The sequence below is a fragment of the Prunus avium genome, chromosome 5 (assembly GCF_965620075.1).
Source record: "Prunus avium chromosome 5, drPruAviu1.hap1.1, whole genome shotgun sequence".
NCBI lineage: Eukaryota > Viridiplantae > Streptophyta > Magnoliopsida > Rosales > Rosaceae > Prunus > Prunus avium.
The window spans coordinates 25029790-25053756 of NC_142288.1; the positions used below are offsets into that span (position 1 = coordinate 25029790).

The window sequence follows — 23967 nt, forward strand, 5'->3', positions numbered from 1 at the left end:
AACTGAAACCGAAATTGAATCACAACCCATTCGCGCGACCTTTCAACTTCACCTCCAGAAACCTCTTCAACTTCACCTCCAGACCACCAACGATCATCGAAGACCACCAACGATCGAAGCAGATTCTTCATCTCAGTTTCTGGTTTTGGTTTTCTGCATCTCAATTTCTGCAGTTTTCTGCATCTCAGTTTCTGGTTTTTGTTTTCTGCATCTCATTTTCTGGTTTTCTGGTTTTGGTTTTCTGCATCTCATTTTCTAGTTTTGGTAGAAAGAAATACAATTTGGTTTTCTGCATCTCAGTTTCTGGTTTGGTTTTCTGCATCTCATTTTCTGGTTTTGGTAGAAAGAAATACAATTTGGTTTTCTGCATCTCAGTTTCTGGTTTTGGTTTCGTTTTGGTTTTCTGCATCGCAGTTTCTGGTTTTGGGTTACGTTTTCGTTTTGGTTTTCTGCATCTCAGTTTCCGCTTTCGTTTTCGTTTTCGTTTTGTGTTTTGAATTGCTCATTTTATATGTCTTCTATGTTTGATTAAAAGCCTTTTGGATTGCTCTTTTTAAAATAGGGTTTTCTGCATAGCATTAATGGAAACTGCAATGCCAAGGAAATAGTTCTACTCTTCTCTTGCCCACCCAATTCCTCATCTGGGTAGCCTTTACTCTTCAAATTGGTGAGGTTGAAGGCTAAAGAAAGAGCAAAAATCCAATTGTAATCAAATGAAAACTGCATAAAATTTCACCTACTGAAAAATAAAGAAATATAATGCTGCAAGCAGAAACAAAAGACAGAGACATGAAGAAATACAATCAATCATACCCAAATCGAATATAAATCCAAATATTATGTACAAAAATCATGTAGGATCATCTTCCACCAAATTTTTTTTGTTCTTACACCCCGGCTCAAGGGACACAGATCCACAACCACAAAGCCAACCAAGAGTAGCAGATGCTAGACCTGTAGACTCAGCAAGATAGCGATCGTAATCGCTCTTCATCTTGAGCTAGAAGACCTTGGAGTTACCGCTGAAGGCCGAAGGGATGAGCAGCTTGAGAATTCCATCGCGGCCGCAAGTGAAGGCTATGGTCGTCGTTGCTGCAGAGAGAGAGAGAGAGAGAGAGAGAGAGAGAGATATCTAATCTGATAAAAAAGGGAGATGAGCAGTTGGAGTTACGGTGGTCGCCGTTACTGCGGAGAGAGAGAGAGAGAGAGAGATCTAATCTGATAAAAAGGGAGACCAACCCTAATATTTTAATAAAAAGGGTATAATTGTCTAATTTTAGCTGGCCCAACAAATCTGGGCCTACTCTTTGGCCTAATCTAAAATACCTATTCTTTTATGGGTATTAAAACCCAAACCAAAATACATAATGTCCCATATCCAAATTACTAAAGTTAATTATGTCTAATACCTAATTTTCCTTTGATTCTATTACTTACAACATATTTTTACAAGTCCTACAACTACAAACAAGAAAACAAATGTTTCCATGAAACAAGGAAACAATGTTCCCATAAAACATGGAAACAATGTTCCCATAAAACAAGGAAACATAGCTTTAGCTAACAGAATGTAGATCAAACAAGTAGTCATTCAGAATGGATGATGATGGTGACATTGATATATTTTTGTCCCAATTGGAACAACAAGAATCCAACTGATCGCCTTTTTATTGTCTCGCCTTATCACTGCTCTAGTTGGAATTTTGACTATAGCCTACTCCGCATTCCAAAGAAGGAGAAATATCAATCTAAGTTGGTTGAAGGCAATAGCTAGGTCAAAGAAAAATCCAAAGGCACGTCACAAAGTTCCTATAGCTCCTCATACTTGGGTTTAAGAATCGGTATCTCATGGAAAGAACTTGAATTGCTGTGTATGCTTAAAGTCCATGATCCCTTCTCAAACTCTTGGGCCTATGATAGCTTCAGACAGTTTTAGTCCCCGTTGCAGTATTTGTGGTGCAGCGGCTCACCTAAGCTGCTTTTCTAGTGCGCACAAGGATTGCAAGTGTGTATGCATGATGGGGTATGAGCATGTGATGCACCAATGGGCTGTCCGTTGGAATGAGATAACAGATCAACCTGATGAAACTTCTTTCTGCAGCTATTGTGAAGAGCCATGTAGTGGGTCTTTTCTTGGTGGATCCCCAATATGGTGCTGCTCGTGGTGTCAAAGACTGGTTCATGTGGATTGCCACAGTAGCAGGTCCAATGAAACAGGTGATATTTGTGATTTAGGTCCATTCAGAAGGTTGATTCTATCCCCATCCCCTCTTTATGTAAAGGAACTGAGCCAGACTTCCGCTGGTGAATTTTTGAGCTCCATTACTCAGGGGGCCAATGAGATAGCATCTTCAGTACGTGCAACTATTAGGAGTCAGAGCAAGAAGTCCAAGCATGGAAATGAAACCTCTGTTGACACGGGAAATAGTGGTAGTACTGGGGATATGTCCACAGAAAGCACAGCTGATACTCATCAAGCTGTTAATGGTTCTCATGAAATTGAGGAAAACCGTAATGGTACTTTGATGTGGATTTGCAGCACCAAGATGGTGATGTAGATAGGAAATTGGATTCTAAGCCTAGTTTCAAAATGAGCTCGTCAAGCAATAAATAAGAAGGTTGAGTCCAAGGTTTTAGGGATGAAACAAAAATACGAGTTGATTGATTTGTCACCAGATTGAATATTCTTCTCAGGTTTTAGGAATTCACTGAGGCGACGATTGAATATTCTTCTCAATCCTGTTCAGGTTTGATTTCTCTACCATCTTGATTAGTTGGAAAAATATATTTGCCTTCATTTGTTTAGCCAAGTGAGATTTTTAAGTAAGGTTTAAGGTTTAAATTTTTGTAGTGTAAAAAAGATTTCCCTTCTTTTCTTTTCAAATGAGCCAAGTAAGGTTATTACTAAGGCTTAACGTTTAAATCTCCATGGGTTTGAAAAATTAAGATTTGCTGGTTTAGTCCTTTAGTGAATCAGGAAGTCCTAACAGTAAATCTAATTGCTGATGATTATCAACATCACATGATGGGCTCTCTCCTCGGTTGATTTCTATGGAGTTTGGTGAACCTATATTCCTCTATTATTATTTCTGATATATCATATATTGTTGCTTAATTGTTGCATGTGCTTGTGTTTCATGTAGGTTTTTGAGCTGAGCTCAACACAAGGACCGGGGGTGGGTCTTTATTTATTTAGAAAGGTGCTGCACTTCAGAATTCTTGTTTGTGGGGGAGATGGTACTGTTGGTTGGGTTCTGAATACCATAGAAAAGCAAAACTTTGTCTCCTCCTACAGTTGCTATTCTACCTGCCGGAACGGGGAATGATCTGGCTAGAGTTTTGTCATGGGGAGGTGGTTTGGCCTCAATGGAGAGACAAGGAGGCCTTTGCACAGTTTTGCACCACGTAGAGCATGCTGCAGTAACCATTCTTGATCGTTGGAAGGTAGCAATTGTAAATCAACGGGGGGAAGCAGCTCCAATCGCCAAAGTTTACGAATAAGTGATCATATTACCTTGTGATCATCTGGTTTATAAATGGGATACACTCAGAGTAGTTAGTTGGAGTGCCGGATTTTGGTTGGATTTTTCTGGTTATCAGGTTCTTAGTATGTCTATAGTTATTGACTTGAGTTATGGCTCCAACAAACTTCTCAAATCAGCTCACATTAGTTTTGTACCCCTAGTATTACTCGGTTGTATTGTGTCAGTTATCAATTGGTTTGTTGTTTATTATGAAAAATATTGTCAATGGGTCAGTTATCAATGGGCTGCTGAGGAGCCACTTGGTCATGCAGCTGCCATTATCACTGATGTTCTTGAGAATGCCGAGACCAACCATGTAATAAGTGCTGTGCAGAAGCAAGCTCTTGTTCAAGAAATGGCACTGAGGCTGACTTAGAAGTTTCCTCTTGCTGCTTGCTGCTTAGATAAGTAATCAAAGTTTTGATTGTATCTTCCTTTTCTTTCTTGCAGAAATATTGACATGTTGCATACCACCATATCACCACATGAATCTTTCAATTTTGTGGTTTTAATGGGATACTTCTAGTTGGAGCATGGTTGTAAATGAACCATGTTCAACATCAATGGAAGGGGAACTTCACACAGTTTTGTCCACAACGGACTAAGACCATCTGCTATGCATTGTTTTTGCATTTTACAGCTTTGATTTATGAGGATGTTTGGATTGAAGAAATCATATATTACAAGGCTTGCAGTTGGGTATGAAATTACATGCTCGGCTCAGTTTTGATGGCGGACTAGAATAGAATACTATGCATGCTTAATTATGCTATACATAGTTTATCAAACTGCAGGCAAGTTGGGGACGGGAGAGGACTTGAAATCAGTCATTCCTTGGCTTGTTCTTGAGAAATCTTGTTGTCTTGACACTTTGTTCGGAAATGCGACTCAAACCTTGTGTGTAGAAGGGTGAAATGGGCTACTCTTTAAATATATTTTAATATTTAACGAGTGTAGCTGGGCGGTTATACTTTAAGAATTTTTTTAAAAGAGTATAGCCGGTTGGCGATACTATTTAAATTTATTTTAATATTTAAATAGTATAGCCGGGCGGCTATACTTTTTAATTTATTTTAATTTAAATTAAAATTTATAATTTGGAGTCATAAGCGATTGAATTGAAAACTCTACAAATCCGTTTTTGAATCAAAAAGAGTTTTAACAAAATTCAATGGTTTCCAATGTACGGCTACGTTAATGTATTAACTCTACAAATCTGTTCTTGAACATTCGCTTAATTGTGTTTGTATAGGTACGTATATAGTTGTGTGTGACGGTTACATTTAAGTATTTCTCGTGTAGTAGATAATGTACTCTTTATAATACCATTTAATCAATGTTCAGTAATGTTGTGAAAATTAAAATATTTCATAGAGTTCAAGTCTGGGTCTGTCGGCAGCACAGAATCTTTGGCATGGTTTTAGAACCTCCCAATATTCCTGATAAAGTTCAAGTTTGGAAGCGTTTAAACAATGCATATGATTCTTGTGCTTGAAAGAGCTCAAATTAACAAAGATAAATGTTGGAAAACGTCATGAAGAATCAAATTATGTTTTATTATTCAGTTGAAGCCTCCATTCCATATTCAAATTATAAGGAAATTGTCCCTGGGGTATGAGCTACACGGTCTTCAATTATACACGAAAAATATTATTTTACCAAACATGGCATCACATGTTATGTTTAACTGTTAATTTGGACCATATCGATCAAATGTATTTTAGTTTACAGATTATCAGTTTGACAAATTAATTATTACCAGCTAGCTAACATGAAGATGCTTTCACAATTGTTAAGGAAACCTTCGAATTAAAGTGAACCAATTTGTAATTTTTTTATTTCTTATAATTCTTATTCTTAATTTTTCAGCTTCGCCATTTGCACAAGTACATGACCTTTCATTTCATAGATTATTGTTTTTCCATCACAAGGCGATTCTCTAAATTACTCTAGTATGCGGAGATTCTCTAAATTACTCTAGTATGCGGAGAAGGGAATAGAACTCAAGTGTAAAGTGACGGAAAAACTATCTTAACTGACGTAACCCACATATATTATAATACAATTGATAAACAATAACCATGGACGAATATATATATTCAAGGTTGCAGAAACCCAATGTCAACGAGTACATGCATGCTTCAAGGTTAACTGCATTATTCTAAGTACATGTATGAGTATTTCCAGAAGGACATGCCTTCCGGTAAAATTAATTAATATTAAAGTAACTGAAATCCCATAAACAAGTTTTGTTTTGTTGGCCCGGTCAAGGACTATTAGCTTAATTAAGTGGCTGTTGGAACCTGGTGTTGCAAGCTTAAGAGGTGGTCCCCTCCAATCATCTTGTGAGTCGTGACAATAAACGAAGAGTCCTATAATTTAAGTACACCCTAATATTTTAATTAAAATATAAAATTAGCTAAGTACACCATATTTAACTACGAAAAATACTTTTGGTACACCATAATACACTCTATCGCACAACACTCTAATACCAATCCTAAACCTGGTTTCCCTTTTAACATAAATTCATGCCCTCTTTTAATATTTATCAAAATCTTTAATTTTGTAAGCTGGTATGGGAGTAGATTTGCTAGCTCCTTCAATTCAAAGCTTGATTCTTGTAAATCCTTGTGATATTCTTCATTTATTTCTTATTTTTGGATTGAACTTGTTGCCCTCCAAATATATTCTATCATCTTATGAAAGTTTTATAGGTTCCTTTTCTTTTTTTTTGGGTAAAATGAAATTGTTCCACACTTCTTTTATAGAGCAAGAAACCATTCATTAATTGTTTGTAAAACTTTGTAGTTAGAACTCAAAAAGAATATTTGTCTTTACAGATTGAGTAGGGGTGTACTTATTAGAATTATATTTGTTTCACAATTCAATATATCATTTTTGGTCCTTTTATATTAGGGTAAATTAGTAATTCAATAAATAGTTTGGTTGTAGGGTGTACTCAGTTAATTTTAAGGTTCGTTTAGCAGTACTCTAAACGAAAATGTGTGCTATGCTTAATATAGTATTATTTTTCTTAAAATGAGTAAGCCGCCCATGTAATTTCAGGTCATTGGATACAAACTAGACCCTTGAAAATTAAGATAGCTATCTTAGAGATATGATTCAATAATAAAATGTTATTTTTCAACGGGGTGTAGCTCAGTAAAAATGATCTTAATTTGCATATTAATGATTTCATATTCGAAACCTCATGACTTTGACAAAAATAAAAATAAAAATCATAAAATGTTATTTACGGCCTAGGTCAAAAACTCTATAAACCGAAGCCTCCGCCAAGCAAACACAAACACGATACAATGTTTATTTATTATTCATCTTTTAGTCTTGTAATACAGCTCTCTTGTTTTTTTCTGCATACTTACAATCTCTATTTTGTTTTCTAACTCATTTTAAGTCTTGTAATAAAAAGCCTCATATTTAATTACTTCATTTTTAAGTATTCTAAGCCGAGAAGTAGCCCGTTTGCAATTTTGAAATTCACAAAGAATTTGCGTCAATTCGTGGACTTGTCTAAGGCCGAGCAATTTCGTAGCAACCGCATGCACATACATTGACACTGATCAAGACAAGTCACTTTCAGGAGGGAAAAAATATCAAACCTGCTCAATGATTCCAACAAGAAATAGAAAAAGTAAAACAAATGAAAAGATAAACAAAGGAAGCAAACTTTCAATTATCCACATGTGTGACCTATCTGGGTCAAGTGGGAGGTAGACACGAAGACCCAAGGAAGTTATTTAGGGCAAGTTGCTGATACAGTAAGAGACAATCATGTCGTAGAAATTCCCTGTCTACTCATAGAAATGACGTTACAGCACGAATGTTTCAGCCAAACATGTCCAAATTAAATACTACACACAATCAACTAAGAATGAAAATAATTAACCTTTGTGTTACCATATCAGTTTGGCAATCGAATGAAAATAATTAACCAATCAACTAAGAATGGCGATTTAAGTTAGGGAGCTGATTTTCCCATTTCTCTTTTGTTTACTTACACTCCCTTTGTTCGAAATTGTGTGTTCTCACTTCTTTTTTGTCATCGTTTTATTGTTATAGTAAAAAATATTAAAAAACAAAAGGGAGTGTAAGTTGACAAGAAGGGAGTGGGAAAATCATCACCCTTAGTTTTTTTCACTCTATCACAATTTGTCAAGAACCTTTCAATGGGCAGAAAGGGGGTGTATGTTTAGTTTACCAAGTTAATATATCAATTCTGATTGGCACATTTACCCACCTCGCGATCAAGGAATGTAAAAAATCAGAATGACAAGATGTAGGTGTCGTAATAAAGGTTATTTATGCACTTTAGCAATGCGTAGAGAGACTTAGAATAACATATTATGTCATGTAAACTTAAAGTCACTCCGTAAAAGTAACGTAATCAAATACGTAAACAATTTATATTGAGTGATTATATAGTGGAGTGTGTGTGACCATTGATACCATGAGTAGAGAGACTATCATAACATTACACTATTATTGTTATTATATAACAAAAAATTAATGATTTTCGGTTTATGTGTCATTATACATCTCATCTCTGAAAATTACCATGTGACTTGGCGAGCCGTGAGGAAACCAAATGAAACTTGAACTCATCAACTCAACTACTCAACCAAGGGGTATGACGACTTGATGGCAGCTGCCCATAACCCATCATATATATCTGTCTCGTGCTTGACACATCTTGCGGTTTAAAATAATTATAAAAAATAATAATAAAAAACCATAGACCATTAGCAAAACTTGTTGCACGCAAAAACCATGTGTTACGGAGAAATTCATATCTGGGGTTTGCATCTAGCCAAGTGTTCAAATGGGTTTTAACAAACAAGACTTCCAAGAAGCTCACTCCAAATATAGACTATATGACAAAATCCTCCATTATCTTATAAATATTATTCTTCATCTTACCTTAAAAAAAACCCCAAAATATATTATTTTTTTCTCCCATGATCAGTGGTCTTTTATTTACTCATTTTGCATTCAAACATATGTTGATATTGTAGTTTATTATTGCTATATTTTTATTTTCTTCTTTCCCTTATCTTGTTCTCCACTAAGCCTAGCTAGCAAAGTGTTGCTGTCGAAGACAAAAAAGAAGTTGCCCTTTCCATTGTCTCCATATGACTTCCTTAAAAAACTCATCATCGTTTTTCAAATCCATCGGCGCATTAGAGTTGACAATCTCCCGTATTATTAGGAGTGTATAAATGGGCATGGGGCTTTGTGCTTTATAAATCTCCTCACATCTCAAGTTCTCAACCCTACCCAAATATATAAATCCCCTACTCTGCTCCTCTGCATCTCAACCCAGAAAAAGCTTCATATTTTCCTGCAAAACTTCCAAAAATGGATGTCATAAAAGGGAAGTGGAGGAAGAACTTGATTGCCAAAGCATGGAGGAGATGCAGCTTACAAAGAGAAAACAGCAACAGAGGGTTCAAGCTCAGCTCACTGACCAAGAGCAAGTCATGGCATTGCAGCTTCGGTAATAGAAAGAAGAGCAAAGGCCAAGTAGCTCCAAATGGGTGCTTTTCGGTTTATGTTGGGCCTCAAAGACAACGGTTTGCAGTGAAGACGGAATTGGCAAATCACCCATTGTTTAAGATGTTGTTGGAGGATGCTGAGATGGAATACGGGTACAATTGGGAAGGGCCGATTTTGCTTCCTTGTGATGTGGATTTGTTTGTCAAAGTGTTGGCTGAGATGGAGAGTAGTGAGGAGGATGTTGGCACTCCAAATTGTGGGTTTGTTAATTATGGTTCTTTGATACTTTGTAGCCCGGCTCGTCATCTAAGCTCGAGTATTAACAACGGTTATGGTGGTGCTTATAGGCTGCTTAGTCCATCGAGAATGCTTAAGATAAACCAATTTTAAAATATGTATATTTGGTCATTAATTTATCACTGTTTGTGGTTAATTTTGTGTAAACATTTGTAATTCAAGCACTTTGATAGAGAAATTCTATATAAATATAAATCAGAAAAATATTTGAAGAACCACGACTAAGTGTGTTGTGGTGATAAACACATCAAAATTCCTCATTCACTGAATGATCTAAATATACAAAAAAACTGTGTTTGTTTTGTTGTTTTCCCTCTTTTAATGTTTGTGAAATATTTCAATTAGATGAACAACCTATGCTGCTAGTTCGATTTAAACATGTTGATTTTGTTTGGACTAAATGATTCTCTCAAAAAAAAAAAAAGTAAAGAAATTTTGTGTCATAAACAAAAAAGAATTTTACGTTTGTTTTTTACCATTTCACAAAAAAATACTACATAGACATGTACATCTATTTTGAAACTAGGGAAAAACACTTCAAATTAGTGATACATTTGAATGTAAGATCATTGAAATCTTGTATATTTCAAACAACAACTAAGCATATTTTCCCCTTCCACTCCTCATTTCCCCTTCTTTTTCTCCCATCTTTTCCCTTCCTCTTATCTCCTATTCTCCTCCCCTTCTCCTCCTTAGATAGTCTAGATATGTTTGGATCTAAGTCTGTTTGTATGTTTGTTTTGTTTGATTGTTTTTGCAATGTTCTAGGTGGCTGGTGTTGTCTTTGTCTCGACAACAACAATAGTAGTGACGATGGATTGTGTCTCTCCCTAGGAGAGTTGTGATACTTGGTGGTTGATGTTTTGTTTCAACGGCGGTGGCAGCAGCGACGTTGACGCCGGTGGTAGTTGTTGGGATGTGGTACTTTTCTCTACTTTGCGCCGGCCAAAGAACTATGCTTGGTCATATGAGGTTTTCTTTGTCCGGTTCTGAGTTGAAGTGGAGTGCTTCTCAGGGGTCATTTTATTGTTGTTTATGTGTTCCTCATGCGTGTTCTCTCCTGGTTTATGCTATGGTATGCCTTGCAGTTTGTGTGGGTGTCAAAGAACTATGATTTTGCTTATAGAAGTCTTCTTTTGACAGTTGGGATGTTATGTGATCCTCTCATGTGGGTCTACTGTGTTGGTCTATAGTTACAGTTCTCGTCGGAGGTCTATGTGTTAGTTTTCGTTTTTGATTTGTTCTTTTATTGTAATGGTCCAAAGTGATTTGAATTGGACTCTCTTGTTAGTCCATAACATGTGTGGTACTCTTTTCTGCTCTGGGGTTTGTCCCATGAGGTTATCCTAGCAAGGTTTTAACGAGGCCATTGTATCATGTAGTTCTTTGTACGTCTTTGATTCTATGAATGAATATTCTCTTTCCAAAAAAAAAAACCCTAAGCAATTTGTCACCGAGTCAAATTACTAGAAATAGGGTAAGCATCCTAAATACTCAAAGAATATTAAAATGATTTGTCATGAAAATCATTGAATTATAGCGTTGAAATGATATCCACTATTGTAATTAATTGGTCTATTTTCAAGGAATAAACAGTTAATAGACTGTATATCCATAAAAACTAACGGTCTATTTAACAAATAAACACTTAAGTGTGAAAAAAATATGTTATTAAAAAGAATTGTCATGATATCTATTTAAATACATTTGATGAAAACAATTTTGAAATGGCATACAATATTCATGTCTCATAGATTAAATGTAATTATTAGGTAGAATTTATTTCATGCCATAAGTCATAGCAAAAACGTCACCACAATCTATGTGACTCCATAGTCCACATGCTATTTTGTTTCTCTATTTTAAAAAATAACTCCACATATAATTTTCCTCTCACTTGTCTGCTCTTATGAAGTTGTATTTTCTTGTGTTGTGAAATTACTTTTTTTTTTCTTCACTGAGCTGCAAAGTTATAACTAACACATGCTACTCCCTCATGGATTATGACTTTGCTACAAAAATCAAATGTTATTCAAACTTGGCCCTTGAAAAAGCTGCCATTTTCATTATTACTAGACTTTATGGCATGTTTATTGATCCGTAATTAGATGAATTGAATTGATGAGGAGTTGGATTAAAAAGAATTAGATTCCGGATTCTTATTGAAGTTGTTTACTAAACCATATGGATTGAGAAAAGTTAGATTCTAGATTCCTATTAAGTTTACTAAACCATATGGAATTGGGGTAGCAGTGGTACTAATTACTAAAATGTCATCGTTGTTAGGTTAAAGTAGATGGCAAATTTGGAAATTTTAAAATTGTGTAAGGATATAATGGGTAAAAAAGATAAATTCCTAATGGGTTAGTTCTCCAAGAATTAGAATACAACCTCCCATCCAAGAATTGAATTACTCCAAAATCAAGAATTCAATTCCTAATTTTGTGTAGGCTCCACTTACTTTTTAATTCATTTATGTGAAGTAAACGCAAAAATCCTCCATAGGTGGAATTCAATTCTTGATGAGAATTCCATTTCCTGATTAGTAAACACACACTAAGAATACAATGTATATGGGTGTATGACTTGAGACTCGGAGTTTTTTAAGGGTCTTGCATCTTTATATAGGGTTTGTTTTGTCATTTTCCCTTATTTTAATTTATATCCTGTTTTCGTAATATTGTGATGAAGATCGTTAGCTTATGCTAATATTCGTCATTCAAGATGATTTTTATTTTTGTTGCTAATGCTTATGATACACTTGAAACGCAGCAACACCTATACATAAACATAATATGCATTAATTCTTACCCCATACTAACTTGCTCAACAAGACAACCAGCCCTTTCGAAGCTTCCCTCTCACATACTTCATGAATTTCTCCTCCTCCATATCTGAAAGTTTCAACATCTAAGAAATTTAGAAATCATTGAATTGTAGCGTTGAAATGATATCCACTATTATATTGATTGATGGAAGTAGACCACCCATATCCACATTTGTTGCACTCAAAAAACACTCAAAAAGGATAAGAACATGATCCGTGGAAAGAAACAAGATGGAGATAGGAATATGTACACATTAAACGTTCAGACTATAACACACTTTCTATCTAATCTTAACCATTTTAGTTTCCCCTAATATTTCTATTTACCAAGTGAAAGTGAAATAAAATAGTAATTAATGGTCTATTTTCAAATAATAAACAGTTAATAGACTGTATATCCATAAAATTAAAGGTCTATTTAACAAATAAACCAGTTAAGTTTGATAAAAATATTTTATTAAAAAGACTTTTCATGATATCTATTTAAATACATTTGATGAAAACAATTTTGAAATGGCATACAATATTCATTTCTATATGGTCATAGATTAAAGGTGATTATTAGGTAAGAATGTATGTCATGTCATAAGTCATAGCAAAAGCCTCACAATCTACGTGCCTCCACACTCCACACGCTATTTTCTTTCTCTATTTTAAAAAAATAACTCCACATATAATTTTCCTCTCCCTTGTCTGCTCTTATGAAGTTGTATTTTTATTGTGTTGTGAAATTACTTTTTTGTATTTGGACATGTGTTCGGATAACTCTATAATATTTATCCTTTTATCGTTTTTTTTCTTCTTCATTTCTATATATATATATAAGTTTACATATATATGTTTATGTTGGCGAGTAGAATATATCCTATTCTATTTGGGTTTTATTTATTTTTCCTTTTGTATAGATATTATGTAATTAGGATTCCACTTATTTCCTAATTAAACCCTACTAGGGTTTGTAACCTGTATTATAAATACCTCCTTTCGGAGAATGAAATATATCTGAAAATATTCTACTCATATTGTTTGACTTGGTATCAGAGTCGACTTTCTGGTGACCTGTGTGTGTTGTGCCCACCCGTGTTCTACTGTGTGCCCTAATTTCTTTTAGGGTTCTTGTGTCTGTGCCTTTGCCGTGTTCCGCTGTGTGCTCTGTCGTGTTTGTGCCTCTGCTGTGTTCGTGCATCTGCCTCTACTGTGTTTGTGCCTCTGTTGTCTTCGTGCATCTGCCATATTTGTGTATGTGCTGTGATCTGTTGTATACCCTGCGTGATTTGTTGAGTTTCTGCTACAATCATGGGTGATAATTTCATTGTTGCTGCTGCTGCTGCTTCTGCAAATTTGCGTGTTTGACTCTAGTCCAGGTACTGGCTCTAATACTTGGATAATTGACACTGGTGCTTCTGATCATATGTCTTATAATGCTAAATTTTTTGATGAGTTGTCTAGTAACACCCGTGATCCATATATAACTAGTGCTAATAGTTTGCCCTCTCCAATTACTGGCGAGAACACCATTTCTCTCACCCCAACTCTGTCCTTGTCTCGTGCGTTATTAGTTCCCAATATCCATTGTAACTTGTTATCTGTTGGTCGCTTACTTGATACACTTAATGCTTCTGCTACTTTCTATCCTACCCATTGCTCTTTTCAGGATCTCAAGACTCACGAGGTGATTGGGCATGGTAAACGGATAGGGGGGTTGTATTATTTGACATTACCTTCTGCACCAGTTCGTGATCGTGTCGTTAATACTGTTCAACGTTGCAGTGTCAAAGACAAACAGCAAATTTGGTTATGGCATCGTCGCTTGGGACACCCGTCATTTGGCTACCTTAAGCGTCTGTTTCCATCTTTATTCTGCTCCTGTGATGAGTCTAGCTTCAAATGTGAGACTTGTGTAATGGCAAAGAGTCACCGTACTGTTTTTCCCTTAAGTAATAATAAAGCTGCCTTACCTTTTGAGTTAGTCCATTCTGATGTATGGGGTCCTGCTCGTGTGACTTCAAATGGTTTCCGTTGGTTTGTTACGTTCATTGATGACTGCACTCGCTTAACATGGGTGTATTTGATGAAGAATAAACATGATGTTGCCTCTATTCTCCCTGATTTTTGTGCCATGGTGTCTACTCAGTTTCATGCTTATGTTAAAGTTTTTCAGACCGATAATGGCGGTGAATATGTGAATCATACATTGAATCAGTTCTTTCGTGATCACGGTATCATTCACCAAACTACCACTCCATTCACTCCTCAACAGAATGGCGTGTCTGAAAGGAAGAATCGTCAGTTACTTGAAGTTGCCCGCTCTCTTATGTTGGATATGTCTGTTCCTCATCATCTTTGGGGACATGGTGTCTTGGCCGCGGCCTACTTGATTAACCGTACTCCTAGTCGGGTTCTTGATTTCAAGACTCCACTTGATGTGTTGTGTGCTCTTACTCCTCCGGTTTCGGTCTCTAAGTTACCTCCGAAGGTGTTTGGGTGTGTTGCGTATGTTCATATCTACTCCCATCAACGGAGTAAACTTGATCCTTGTGCTCTCCGTTGCGTCTTCATTGGTTATTCTACTACTCAGAAGGGTTATAAGTGTTATCACCCGCCTACTCAGAAGGTACATGTCACTTTGGATGTTACTTTTCATGAAGAAGTACCCTACTATGTCTTTCCCTCCTCTTCAATTCAGGGGGAGATGAGGAGTGAATTGAAGAGTTTCGGAGTGGAAAATATGGAAGTTTTTGGACCTGAAGAAGGAATTTCTGGCGAACAGGAAGCGACCGGTCGCAGGGAAGACGCGACCGGTCGCCAACGACTCTGTGATGAAAACGACCGGTCGCACATAGGCGACCGGTCGCCAACGACTCTATGATGAAAACGACCGGTCGCACATAGGAAGCGACCGGTCGCTCGCGTCGACGAGCGACAACAGTACCGATACGAGTGACGCGACCGGTCGCGAGGAAAGCCACGACCGGTCGCCAGACGAAATTGTTGGTGTTTTCGAGCCTCTCTCAGAAGGACATAACAGTGATATTGGCGACTCTCGTACAGATGAAATTGATAATAGACCCCCCTCTGCCCTGCCATTGCCTCAATCAAGTTGTGATAATGAGGTACTTTCTAGTGATGTGCCTACCTATTCTTTGCCCCCACGTACTACCCGTGGGAAACCTAAAGTGCAATATTCTCCTGATATACATGCCAAGTCTAAATATCCCATTAACCATTATATGTCAACTCATCGTTTATCTAAGTCATATGCATCATATTTGTGTCAATTATCTAGTGTATGTGTGCCAACTAAGTTGCAGGATGCTCTTTCTGATCAAAACTGGGTAGATGCAATGCATGTTGAGATGGAAGCCTTGATCAAGAATGCTACTTGGGAGTTAGTTCCTTTACCAAAAGGAAAAAAGGCAGTTGGGTGCAAATGGGTGTTTACTTTGAAGCACAAGGCTGATGGTTCCATTGATCGTTACAAGGCAAGATTGGTAGCAAAAGGGTATACTCAGACATATGGAGTGGATTACACAGAGACTTTTGCTCCAGTAGCTAAGCTCAACACTGTACGCGTACTCTTATCCTTAGCTGCTAACCGTGACTGGCCGCTGCTACAATTTGATGTCAAAAACGCATTCCTCCATGGTGACCTCAAGGAAGAAATATATATGGATCCTCCGCCGGGTATCCCTGTGACTTCTAAGGAGGGTGTGGTGTGCAAGCTACGGAAATCCTTGTATGGATTAAAGCAGTCTCCAAGAGCGTGGTTTGGAAGATTTGCTGCATCCATGAAGAAGTTTGGGTATGTACAAAGTAACTCTGATCATACTTTGTTTCTGAAGCGTCATAAAGGTAAATTGACGGCTTTAATTATTTATGTTGATGATATGATTGTGACTGGAGATGATCATGTGGAGATACAGAGTCTTCAGAAGTATCTGGCTTCTGAGTTCGAGATGAAATCATTGGGTGATTTAAAGTATTTTCTTGGGATTGAAGTTGCCATATCTAAACATGGTATTTTTCTATCCCAAAGAAAGTATGTTTTGGATTTACTTGCAGAAACTGGAATGTTAGATTGTAAACCAATTGATACCCCTAGTGAGCAGAATCATAAGTTGGGGATATATCCCGATCAAGTTCCGACTGATAAAGAACGTTATCAACGACTTGTGGGGAAATTGATTTATTTAGCTCATACCCGTCCGGACATTGCGTATGCTGTAAATATAGTGAGTCAGTTTATGCACTCTCCTAGTGTGGATCATATGGGGGCTGTGACTCGTATTTTAAGGTATCTGAAAGTAACTCCTGACAAGGGGTTAATTTTCTCCAAGTATGGCCATATGAATGTAGAAGGGTATACAGATGCTGATTGGGCAGGTTCAGCCACAGATAGGCGTTCGACATCTGGGTATTTTATGTTTGTGGGTGGCAATCTTGTTACGTGGAGGAGCAAGAAACAAAAGGTGGTGTCTAGATCTAGTGCTGAGGCCGAGCATCGGGGAATGGCTCATGGTGTATCTGAGTTACTATGGTTGAGGAGATTGTTGAAAGACCTTGGTTTTGGACCTAATAAACCCATGAATTTAAATTGTGACAATACGGCTGCGATTGCAATTGCTCATAATCCTGTACAACATGACCGTACAAAACATGTGGAGGTTGATCGAAATTTCATTAAAGAAAAGTTGGATGCGGAGATTGTGTCCTTCCCCTTCATCCGTTCAGAGTATCAGTTAGCTGATGTTCTTACGAAAGCTGTTTCTACAAGTATCTTTCTCAACTCGCTTGACAAGTTGGGCATGCGTGACGTCTTTGCTCCAACTTGAGGGGGAGTGTTGGCGAGTAAAATATATCCTATTCTATTTGGGTTTTATTTATTTTTCCTTTTGTATAGATATTATGTAATTAGGATTCCACTTATTTCCTAATTAAACCCTACTAGGGTTTGTAACCTGTATTATAAATACCTCCTTTCGGAGAATGAAATATATCTGAAAATATTCTACCCATATTGTTTGACTGTTTATATATTTATATTATTTTAATCACCGTATTGGTGCCGTATGCATATCTTACTTTTAAGAGATATTTGTCTATATCGTATCATATCAGTATACCCGTATCCATATCGATGCAACATAGGAAACTGCTAAACCAAAGTATGAATTCCATTGTTTGATGACCTTAGCAAAAAGAAGAGTTATAGTAATACAATTTGAGTACTGGCGGAATTCTTAATTTAACCATCATTTGATTTTATTTTTTATTTTTTCAAACTGAGTTTTGAATGTTATTTTGAATACCCATTATGAATGACGGTAATTTGACAGTAATTTTATTTGGGAACGCCATTTTCAAGCAAAATCTGGATTAGATTGAACTTATTTATCTGAAATAATGAATTACATAACATCACAAGGGTGTCAAAAGTCACATCAATACAAAGCCCTAAGAAATCACCTTGTTTGAACACCATAAAAATTTGTCTGAAATGGGGATAGCCCCGGCCAATCACAGTCTGTCTCTGTCACATGGAAAAGTTATCACGTGTGGCATACCGTGATTGGCCAATGACAGCAAAATAGTATTATTCCCGTTTCATGTGAATGTTTCTCGAACGACCAGGGTACCGGCAAGAGTTGTAATGGAGAATTAGGGTTGCGATGGTCTCTTAACATCTTGGACACCTAACGGGTAAAGACTTCATGGGCCCCATCTGAACCAATCCAATAGCCTTAAAGGGCCGCCACAATGGGACCCAACTTATCCGATCCAATAGATCCTCACAAGTAGATTCCGCGAGTGTCACAAGTAGATCCTCACCCAGCTAATGTTGGACCCGAAAACAATGATTTAGGGTCCTAATGATATTGCTTTGGATGTAATTCGTTTTCAGTATCCATTTAACCTTTCAAACACATGCACTTTTTTTCTTCTTAATTCAAAGTAAACTGTAAACTATCTTCTTCATCATGTGAACTTGTTTTTAGGTAACACTACCATGCAGATTTTGTTCGTTCATGTCTGTAAACGTTTTTCAATCGACCTGAACACTGAACTTCATCCACACGCGGAACCCAATTTCATTTTCTGTCTAACCAAACAGCTGCTTTCACTCATACATTGCAAACAATTGGAAATCCAGTTTTCTACATTGCTTGTTCATTCTGTATCAGGCACACATTCTTGTTCCAGGTTCCAATTTCCAAATTTATGATATGATCATTTCACACAACAGAAAAACCAGGATCTACAACTAGAAATCTAGCACATACAGAGACAGACCTGTTTGCAAATATGAAATTTTGAGGACCTTAACATCTTTTGGTATTATCCTCATATGCACTGCAAACCTCATCAATGTCCATTTCAGAATTATCTCCAAGTGAATCATCCTCCATGTCACCCTCTGTCTCCTCTTGCTCAATTTGCAAGTCAATGTCCTCATTTTCGGATTGGCTCTCTTCGAAACCATTGTCTTCCATGTCTGACATATCACTGAAAGTTTCTATCTTCTTCTTCCCTCTATAACCAATAAGGCTCTGGACTTTTTCCTTCCATAGCACCAGAGGGCTTTTCTCAATCAGCTCTGATCCTTCATAAGCTTCTTTCAAGAAGACACTAAATCTCTTCCCCCTCTCCGAAACATAGAAGATGCCGAAATGCTTCAGCAGAAGTCTCATAAGCTTTTGGGGCATCATGAGTTCACGTCGAAAGTGAGTGAGGTGATCAGTCACCAATCTCTTCTCAACAGTAAAGCTAAGCAGCTCATGCATGATAGCCACTGCCCTCTTGTCAAATTCTTTAGACCCAGCTTTGAGTCCCCTAGCATCTGCATATGGAGATAAATAAGACCTTTTTTGAAAATGATCAATTGCTCCTCTGTACTTGTATGCCTTTTTGTAATTGGGAGGGAACTTCAAAGGAAAAGAGATCGAAAGTAAGCCCGGCGTATGATCCTCACTGGCCTCAGTGATCCCCATTGTCTTCTTCTCCAACTCTGTTATAGCCCAAGCAGGGTTCCAATTAACAAGTTCCAAATACTCAAGCCCCTCCTCATCTTTAACCAGCTTAAAGTGTTGGGGATATTTGTGCACCCAACCAGTCCTAAAATCAACTGGCAGAGCAAAGTCCCTCCTAAAATGGACAATCTTGTCCAAAGCAAGCCTTTTATCAACAGACATCATCAGAAAACGAGTGACATTCTCAGCAGCCTTATCTTGATGTTCCTCAAGTATCCTATCCTCCTCTTCTACCAAGTCCTCAGCTTTCTTGGTCATCCCACACCATAAAACCCTTCTGTGATCCTTGTACAGTTCAAACAATTTCGGCGATTTCCGAATAAAATCAGACACTCGATTAGGTTTTGGGAGACTAATCTGGCTGCGGTACTGATCCAATGACCTAACGGGAATGATCATTTCAGGCTCTTTTTTAAGAATTTCCATTAAGAAGAGCACTTTGGATGCTATCTTCCATTTCTCAGTGACAATCTCAAGATCATGAATCCTCTTCAATTTGCTTCTGTCTTGCACCCGCTTACTGGTGGTCATAAACCGCTTCTGATCCTTTGACCACGACCCAACTGACCAGTATCTTCTCACAAACATATTGTTGGAATAAAGCGAAGCAATGGCAGCTATAAGAATGTATGGTGTTTGTGAAAATGCCGCAGTGAAGGCATTTGGTCTCGTGTGTATATGATTTTGCTTGAAAAGACCGATGGTGTTTGCGGCTGTATTGATGGAGCAGAAGGAGATAGAAATAATATTAGAACGAAAGCGGGAGTTTAAGCTGCAGAGCCTCGACTTGGGTGACCTGGTTTTGGACCCATGAATCTCAAACCAGGAAGAAGAGCACAAACTATACTGCGGGGCTCTTCAGACTACGTCGTCGTGAAGTTTGTATTGGATCTCTAAAATAATGATTTTCAAGGCCCAGTTTGCTTGCCAGGAAGAGCAGGCCGGGCCAGTAAGGGCTGATGTTTTGTATTCATAAGAACCAGATTACTGGGTTGGCCCAATTTCTATTCACAGCGAGTTTTGAAAAATAGAGACATGAAATTTTGATGAGAATTAGACAAAATGTAATTTTTAATCTCACCATTTATCCTCTATTTCATGTACTATCACTTTCCAAATTTATTTAATAATGGTGCAGCTTTGGATGGAAGATTAGTACTTTGTTTTGGATGGATTGTACATGACGAAGAAACCTAATCATATTTTTTATCTGAAATTGTTCTAGGGTTGGAACTTGGATTGTACCATGCCACAAGATCTCCTTCTTGCAAACTACAGAAAAGGTAAATTTGAAGTTCTACTGCAAAATCGGCGGAAGTTGAATATAATTAATTTTATTAATGGATAAGCCAATAATCTGATGAACTGGAGGCAGAGTGATAATTACTGATTGTTGCAGAGTGAGTGATGTGTATTTATCAAGTGGTATATAGAAACCCTTCATTTTTCTTTTTCTCCATTTCACACAAAACAACAAAGAATTTTTAAGTGTAATCTCTGTTGGGTTTTCTACAGGCTCTCAAATTAAGAGCTCTGACTATGGATGCTCATTTTTCTTCTGTATTCATGTATTTTTTTTGTCTTGGTAATTTATGATCACACCCCAGACACACAGAGTTTGCTGACAGTGAGAATCATGAAAGAACAAGGCAATGTTTCCTAGTTATTGTTGATGATTTCTGATGAAGTTAGTGTTAGATATCTTTACAAGCACTTGGTAGTTACACAACCCAACAAAACCTGATTTAGAAGTTGACTTCATGTTCTTCTTTATGAACTGCTGAACATATGTATAATACTCACCATAAAAACCATACACATTAAAATGAAACAAAGAAAATAGATGAAACATATGCATAACAAACTTTGCAAGTTCTACCACCCTTTTATTCATTCTCAAGATTTATTTCTTTCTTTCTTCACTTTGTAAATTGAATTGGGGTTATGATTATTGCTTCTCCTCCTTAACCTGGCCAACTTTTCTTTTTTAAATCTGCATCAACTCTTCAAATATCTTCATAGCAGAAGCTGGCAGACCCAAAAGTACATTTATGCTTTTCCTGTCTTTCCCATGAGAAAGGAACAAACTTACTTCCTTCTCAGGCAAACTCACTGGCCCTGACAGCACAGGCTCTCCCCACCCAAAATCAGTAGAGTGGAAAGCTAGCTTAGACCAAGTTGTGATCAAAAGAGTTGCAGACAAAGAAGGCCTAGCTCTTGTTACTTCAAAGTAGTCTATGGCAGACCTCATATAACTACCTGTAACCATGTGAACTGCTTTATCAACTAGCCCAACAGCAAATGATAACGGCTTCTCCAATAGCTCCCCTGCACTACACAGTGAATTTGTTAGCACAATTGCATTCCCACAGAACCCTTCTGGTATTGGTGGCTCAAATCTTGAGCGCCCATCAACAGCAAAAAGAAGCTTTGTTTTCTGATCTGGTCTCATTCTTAAGGCCTGAGTTCTAGCTCTCCAGACAAAGGCAGAGAGTGCTTGAAATGTAGTGCACTTGTCAAGAACCCCATCTTCCAGGGCCATTTTCTTGAGCTTTTCAAGGTTCTCAGGGTAAAAAATGAAAGACCTATATAGCAATTCTTCTTCATAGAGTTTGGCGTTATCAGATATATCTTCAATCTCAGCAAATTCGTTGTGTGGAAACTCTATCTTAGGTGGGTTTCTGGCTTTAAGTATGCTTCTGTCTAGAAATGGGGTGACCTTAAGTGGCAAGCCTCTAGCAGTCTCACCCCATGAGTTCACAAATTCCATTGCCCCAAGCCCATCAAACATACAGTGGTTGTTACATAGCCCAAGGACAAATCCTCCACATCTGAACTTGGTCACCTGAAATTGATTAAACAATCACCTTAGAATTTCTTTTTGTTCGTTTTGGTTAAAATAAGGTCTGGTTATATCAAAGATCAGCAATAGTAGCACTCTTGACAGTTTCTTATACTCCAAGTTATAACAAGTGTATCAAAAACTAATTATAGTTTTTGTTAAGACATGACGATCCTTGAGTAAGATAGTATGCTACATCAATGGTGGTGAGTAGACTGTTCTCAAAACTGAAAGAAGAAAGCATGAAAAAATTTCGGAAACTCAAACCTGAGCAACCAGGGGAGGAATCTCAAGTATGTTCTTGGCACCAGGGATATCATGAACCAGCTTCCCAAGAGTCAAAGGATCAGGCTTTGTTATGTCACCTATCTTTTCCATTTCACAGTTTGCTTCAGCTTCAACAAACACAGCACCATCACCTGTGCAATCCACTATCAGCTTCCCCTCTGTGCTGATACTTAACCTCCCTGCCAAAGGGTAGTAATGAACAAGAACCTTTGACAGGGCACTCTTTATGATCGCCACAGCTTCTTCATTCCCTTTTAAATCCGATTTGAAGCAGTAGATGGTACGAATGATGACCGCAATGTTCTGGTCCAGGTTTGAGAGGTAATACAGGCCCTTCTCTGTTTCTTCTGCAGGAGGCACCAAAGTTGGTTCTTCTTTAAGTACAGAAAGTTCAAAGGCTTTGCCACTGATATACGCCATCACAGAAAACACCTAAAGCAGTTCAAAGAAAAGTAAGAGAAATATAGGTGATCAGCCAATTTCCAAACCATATAAATACATGCAAATTACAAAATGAGCTGAATATAGTCAATATTATGTACCAAGAACTTGAACTTTAAAAGCAAAAAAGAAAAAAAAAGAAGGAATGTTTTGAAGTGTACCTGTAATGCTGCAATAGATGATATGAGGAGAAATGGCTGGAATGATTTATATAGGGAGCAGCTGGGGATAGCTCTGAGGTTTGGTTGGTTGAAACTGATGTGGTGTGTAGCTAGTTTCAGTATTTTAATTATAACTAGTAATGGATTTCTTGTTTCTCTACCAAACCCAAAAAAAAAAAGCAAGACAAAAAACTTTCACCATTAAAATTGTTTTGGTTGGCAAAGAGCTCTGCAGCATGAAAGAGACTGGTTTTCTTTCACTTGTCTAATTGGTTCGGGTTCATACGCAAAGCTCTTTTAGTGGAATAGCCCCTCTCTCAGGAACAAGAAATTTAAGACTGACAGACCTTTGTTTTTATATTATTATTGTTAAATTCATGAGATTTTATGAAGTATATATATTGGAGATTGGTGTTTTTGTCTGCAGATTGTGCTAAGCTCATATGAGCTGTGGTTGAGTACTGGCCAGTGAACCAAAATGTTACCAGCACATGATCAGAATCAGATGATGATGGGGTTTGGTTGGTGTGTTAGGCCTCCAAAATATATATATATTAGGTTGCTTGGTATACTTGCTCTAAATATTTAAACACAAAATTACTGATTAGAATAAGATTTATATGAATTTCATGGCCATAATATCTGAACTTTTTGACCTTAATTGGAATTGGAAGAAAAGTGAGTGATCATAAAAGAAGTAATATTTGCATTACAGCTGACAGAATGGCTTTCTTGCAAGTTTTAGCCAATCACACAGTTAGAAGTTAGAAGGTTCCCTTAGATTTTAGGTTGAGGTTAACTATAAGCTAATCCCTAAATCTCACACCTACAAGTTAGCATTAGACTTGGGTTGGGATATGATCTTCTTACTAATAGTAACAAGGACAGACCTTTAGTTTGGCAAACCTAGGCTATAGTCCAGGTGGCTTCTTTTTTTCAGCCCAAAACATAAAATCCTAGCTCACCCAATTTAAATAGCCTATTTGCACAGCACGTAGTCAATAAAAGGAGGGGGGAACCTCACAGCACAGCACAGCAAAAG

At 37.2% G+C, this 23967-nt stretch overlaps 3 protein-coding genes and 1 pseudogene across 3 annotated transcripts; 2 read left to right on the forward strand and 2 right to left on the reverse strand.

Annotated features, from left to right (window-relative positions):
• Window positions 1–1596: 1596 nt before the first annotated feature.
• On the forward strand, window positions 1597–3900 carry LOC110760384 (diacylglycerol kinase 1 pseudogene; annotated as a pseudogene).
• Window positions 3901–8851: 4951 nt separating this feature from the next.
• Window positions 8852–9511, forward strand: LOC110760393 (auxin-induced protein 10A5-like). The gene has a single exon (XM_021962648.2). It carries the CDS (start codon window positions 8904–8906, stop codon window positions 9429–9431), a length of 528 nt encoding a protein of 175 aa, XP_021818340.1. The 5' UTR covers window positions 8852–8903; the 3' UTR covers window positions 9432–9511.
• An 8055-nt stretch (window positions 9512–17566) lies between these two features.
• On the reverse strand, window positions 17567–20071 carry LOC110760347 (Ubiquitin carboxyl-terminal hydrolase family protein). The gene has a single exon (XM_021962593.2). The coding sequence runs from the start codon at window positions 19779–19781 to the stop codon at window positions 18486–18488; it is 1296 nt and encodes a 431-aa protein (XP_021818285.2). The 5' UTR covers window positions 19782–20071; the 3' UTR covers window positions 17567–18485.
• An 866-nt stretch (window positions 20072–20937) lies between these two features.
• Window positions 20938–23055, reverse strand: LOC110760343 (omega-hydroxypalmitate O-feruloyl transferase-like). Its single transcript, XM_021962589.2, has 3 exons — window positions 22926–23055; window positions 22303–22755; window positions 20938–22038 (listed from the first exon to the last, which is right to left on the reverse strand). Exons 2-3 carry the CDS (start codon window positions 22741–22743, stop codon window positions 21181–21183), a joined length of 1299 nt encoding a protein of 432 aa, XP_021818281.1. The 5' UTR covers window positions 22744–22755; window positions 22926–23055; the 3' UTR covers window positions 20938–21180.
• Between the last annotated feature and the right edge of the window lie 912 nt (window positions 23056–23967).